Below are 5,133 nucleotides of genomic sequence, written 5' to 3'. Positions count from 1 at the left end.
CCAAAATTTAATAAAATTGTTGCCCTTAAACTTTTCCTAAAATTAGGAAAGAGAAGGTAATAAAAAGAATATTTTGAGAATTTTATAAAATTTTTAATAGAATCAATGTTAAATTTAGTGATCGGATATTTTTATCAAACGATATTAATTTTTCATATGTATAACATCAATTTAATTTTTTTCATGGTTAATTTTGTGAATAGTAAAATCTTTCGTAATAAAAAGTAATTATTTACTTTTTTTAAAATAGAAAGCAAAAAATGCCATTTAGATATCTTCCAATAAGGGAGGCGTCATTTTCTCGATTTCTCTTCAAAGAATATATTAGAATAAAAGCGACAATGTTGTGTCCAAGATGGCAAAGATGAGTATAAATAGAGGAGTACGTGAAGCATCCTATTATTTGTGCGAGCGTAGGGACAATAATAATGGGCCCTCTAATAACTGAGTTTGGATTTGTTCTGTTACTAATACTCCCGTGGTTTCCTAGTGTAATAGCAGAGGAACCAAAACCCGCAAGCCCAGCTTGTGATTTTCCAGCTATATTCAACTTCGGTGATTCCAATTCAGACACTGGTTGCATGTCGTCTGCATTTTACCCTGCTATTTTGCCATATGGTCAGACTTTCTTCCATGATGCTGCTGGCAGAGCTTCTGATGGACGCCTTATTATAGATTTCATTGGTAATATTCTTGCTGATGCTTGTGTTCTATGCTTCTTCTGAGTTTATTAAAACACTAGTTATGATTTTTTATTTTTTCGGGGGATCCATATGCGATTTCACGTTGAATTTGTTTGGATATGTATAATTACAACTCCTCCAAAAGCCTGGTTTTCAAGAGTATTGCCACCAGTACCCCCTTTTTCATAGATCTTAGATTATTACTGTTCTCTTCATCATCACTTTTTTTTATCCTTAAAGGTAATATATATATTATTAGTGATGAATGTGTTACTGCATACACAAAATAACTTTTGAAAATCCAACATTTTGTTTATACAGTTCAGTGAACTAACCATTTGACCAATCAAGTCTGTTGAAAAAACTATATTAAAGATGCTAACTATGGATTACTTGTATATACTATTATATGCAGCGGAGAAGCTTGGTTTCCCGTACTTGAGTGCATACATAGATTCAATTGGAACAAGCTATAGGCATGGCGCAAACTTTGGTGCAGGATCATCAACCATTAGGCGACAAAACAGGACCTACTTTGATGGCGGTTCTCCTTTCACACTCGAAATCCAAACTGCCCAGTTTGTCCAGTTTAAGGCTCGCACCGCCAAGTTCTTCAACCAAGGTTTTCTATTTTACCATCATATGCATAATTGTTAAATTATATATAATTAGGATTATAATGTAGCTGTGATTTGCAGAGAAGGAAAATCCTTACACGGTTAACTTTCCGAGGCCAGAGGAGTTCGCCAAAGCCATCTACACATTTGATATTGGGCAAAATGATATCGCTCTTGGCATGGGCCACCAAGATTCCCAAGCACTCATCTCTGACATGCTTGAAAATTTTTTAAAGCAAATTAAGGTAAAAGTCACGCTAAAATCTGTCACTAAAACCAATTATTAATATATATATATATATATAAAATATATCTTAAAAATAAATTAAATAATATATATATTTATACACAAATACATCCATTACGCACAGTATTTTTTAAGTTTCATTTTGTGCATTTTGTTAACCTGTGCTTTAGCTGGGAAAAAATTAACAAAAGTTTAATGCTACTTTTTGTAATAGAGAAATTATTCAACGGGACAGCTTAGAAAGTCTTTTTTGGGATTGGGAATTTTCATAAAAAAAAATTTTGTCAGGTAATATATTAAAATAAAATAAAATATTATAATATTTCTATTTTCTGAATCTTAACATGGCATACCATACCATACCTATACATTTTATAATATTTAGAAAGTATGTTATTCATTTATGATAATTAAATGAGGCAATAGCACCGACTTTTTCCTTCTCTCTGTATTTTTTTGTGTTTGGCAAACACTAATTTAAGTGTACCTATGTTAGATATTATATGAACAAGGAGCAAGGGTATTTTGGATACATAACACGGGTCCAATTGGTTGCTTGCCACTGAGCATGCCTAAGCACAATGCAAATAATAATACTCCAGTTCAAACTTTTAAATGGAGTTTACATTTTTGGCCTAGAAAAGAAAATACAGTAGAAAACCAAAAAGAAAACGACATTGCGGTTTCTGGGTCAGTTGATGAAAACGGGTGTGTCATATATGCAAACAACATAGCCAAAGATTTCAATAGTAAGCTCAAGGATGGAGTCCTCAAATTGAGGGCACAGTATCCAGATGCATCTTTAACATACGTGGACATGTTCTCTGCTAAGTATGAGCTCATCAGCAACTCCAAAAGAGAAGGTAACTCTTCTTTTAATTTTTCATCCATCTGAATTGAATTTCTTATTAGGGATTGTAATGATAATATTCCATAAAAATGAGCTCACGTCCCTTGTTCCCCATTTGTGAATTCTCTTCGGTTTTCACCTTGTTCTCTATGGATACGTGCTGGTATGAATACCAAAAAAATTTTAAAAACCAATTCTAAATGAAAAAAAAATGATACTTAAAATGTTGAACTTCAAAGTTTTTTTTTTTCCTGGACTTATTTTCCAAAATTACATGAAATGCGTGTTGACCCCGTTTGTTTTTTAGTACATGTCATAATGTATATCAATATAATTTAGGATAAACGATTAAACTGATACCTGAAAATTATATTATTAACAAAAATAATTTAAAAAATTATGAACGAAAAATATGTTAGAAAGATTTAAAAATATAATTAAAATAACAGAATATTATATATAAATTCTCAAAAAGAACTTTATAAATTAAATTTTGATGTGATTTTTTGTAAATATGATTAAAAAATTAAAAATTTTACATCTTTAAAATTTGGCATGATGCTAAGTGAATTATTTTTGTAATCTTTTATTTATGAATAATAAAAAAATTTTTAAAAAAATAAAAATGTTTAATGATTGAATTTTTGTTTCCATTTTTTGTATACAGTTTTTAATATTTATTTAAATATTTCCAAAAAAATTTAAAAATTAAATGCATAACCCTCTTGCCAAATACAAAATTTGGTTATTACTTACAATAAATTTGAAATTTACTTCATCATGTCGTTTCTTTACATACATATACTTGAATGCATTTCTTATACTAAATGGTTCTTGTTTTTTTTTTTTTTTTTTTCAAAAGACTAATATATGATTAACGAAGACATGTTACACATAATACCAGACATTGCCACAGATAAATGTAGAGCACCGATATAATGACAAAATGAATTGGCAGACAATATAATGGACATAGTGTAGAACGGCATTATTCCCAAAATATAATAAATTAAAATGGTGATTCTTGACATGTTACTATGTTTTGACTTTTGATTGAAGACTTCAATATAAATACAGAGAAACGCGCGATTAGGGTAAAATTTTTTATGGAAAAACTCACGTGATATTGTTTTTGCTTAAAATTAATAGATAAAAATTTTTAAATATTAATTTAGTTAAATATATTAAATTATTTAATAATTTTTAACTATTAATTTTATATAAAAAATCATTATACATAAATTTCTATTATAATTTTAATAAAAAGATATTTACTTCTCGTGTAAGATATTTAAATAATACTCTTCTTTACTCTATTTCTAAGATATACACTCCATTTTTTACAAAAATTAAATAGCATACATTTTAGTTTATTTAATTAAAATACTTTTCAATAATTATATATATAAAAATTAGTGATAATTATTTTATTGATTCAAAAAAAGAAACAATAATATAAATAAATACTTATTATTATTGTATAAATTTTATTTATCATTAATATTTTAATTTGTTACAAAAATATTTAATTCAAAATTTTTTATATATTTTATGATTAATAAAAATATTAAAAATAAATAAAATTTATTACATTATTAGTAATATATATTTTATATTATTATTAATATTACTGTAGAGTAAAAAAAATAATATTAAATTATATTTTATTTATTTTCAATATGTTATCATTAATCATGAAATATATAAAAATTTTAGATCAAATATTTTTGTACAAAGTTAAAATATTTTATATTATGTAATAGTAATAATAATATATTTATTGTTAAAGTAATAAATTTTATTTATTTTTAATATTTTATCATTAATCATGAAATATATAAAAAGATTTAAATTAAATATTTTTGTAACAAGTTAAAATATTAAAAATAAATTAAATTTTACTAATATATAATTATAATAATGATTATTGAAGAGTATTTTAGCCAAATCGATTAAACTGTATTTTATTTAACTATTGCAGAAAAGAAAAGTGTATATTTTAAAAATAGAGGAGGTGTCATTTTTCTCAAAAAAATAAAAAAATAATTAATGTTATCATAAACATAGAGTAAATATAAAAAATATTAAGTATCTAACATTTCTCATCAATATATGTTAGTTTAATCTCCATTAATTAATTATATTGGTTTGGTCTCTTTTTTTTAAAAAAAAAAAATCACAACTTAATATATAGTTAATTGTATATGTAATTGCAGGATTTGTTGATCCTTCAGAAATTTGTTGTGGTTATCATGAGGATGGGTACCATGTAAATTGTGGGAACAAAGCAATGATTAAAGGTAAAGAAATTTATGCTGGTTCTTGTAAAGATCCGTCAAAGTACATTAGCTGGGATGGTGTGCACTACACTGAGGCAGCAAATCGATGGATTGCTAATCGCATATTAAATGGTTCATTGTCAGATCCTCCACTTCCTATAACACACTCTTGTAAAAGGACTCCATAGTGGTATTTGACACCATTCCCATAAATCAATTGAGCAACTTGATTATTCAATAATTTAACTCTATTTATGTGACTTTCATCTTAATAATCTCATTTGGTAAATAATTATATTTTTTTTTCTTTTTGGTGAAGGTATTTTCTAGTGGAAGAACTATTGGAAACTAGTGTTTTTGTTCCAGTGATGCACGAAAATCGTAATTCTTTAAAAGTTTTTAAATTAATAACTTTTTGCAGATAATATTGGTTAAAACAATTGTGACTAATATTGAG

General features: G+C 26.3%; 1 protein-coding gene across 1 annotated transcript; it reads left to right on the top strand.

Moving 5' to 3' along the window:
• The first annotated feature begins 395 nt into the window (after positions 1–395).
• Positions 396–4,917, top strand: LOC107605082 (GDSL esterase/lipase At5g14450). The gene is made up of 5 exons (XM_088489386.1): positions 396–684; positions 1,099–1,305; positions 1,382–1,545; positions 2,044–2,410; positions 4,614–4,917. Exons 1-5 carry the CDS (start codon positions 429–431, stop codon positions 4,862–4,864), a joined length of 1,245 nt encoding a protein of 414 aa, XP_088345512.1. The 5' UTR covers positions 396–428; the 3' UTR covers positions 4,865–4,917.
• Positions 4,918–5,133: the final 216 nt, after the last annotated feature.

The sequence above is a fragment of the Arachis ipaensis genome, chromosome B6, assembly GCF_059453495.1.
Source record: "Arachis ipaensis isolate K30076 ecotype BB chromosome B6, ASM5945349v1, whole genome shotgun sequence".
Lineage (NCBI taxonomy): Eukaryota > Viridiplantae > Streptophyta > Magnoliopsida > Fabales > Fabaceae > Arachis > Arachis ipaensis.
The sequence above is the reverse complement of the archived record's forward strand: the minus strand, read 5'-3'. Positions and strand labels throughout refer to the sequence as shown.

Bases quoted from the DNA above. Each gene is read 5' to 3' on its own strand.
- LOC107605082 (XM_088489386.1), top strand. From the start codon at position 429: ATGGGCCCTCTAATAACTGAGTTTGGATTTGTTCTGTTACTAATACTC. The intron at 1,306-1,381 runs GTTTTCTATTTT...TGTGATTTGCAG, and splicing joins CGCCAAGTTCTTCAACCAAG to AGAAGGAAAATCCTTACACG. The intron at 2,411-4,613 runs GTAACTCTTCTT...ATGTAATTGCAG, and splicing joins CAGCAACTCCAAAAGAGAAG to GATTTGTTGATCCTTCAGAA.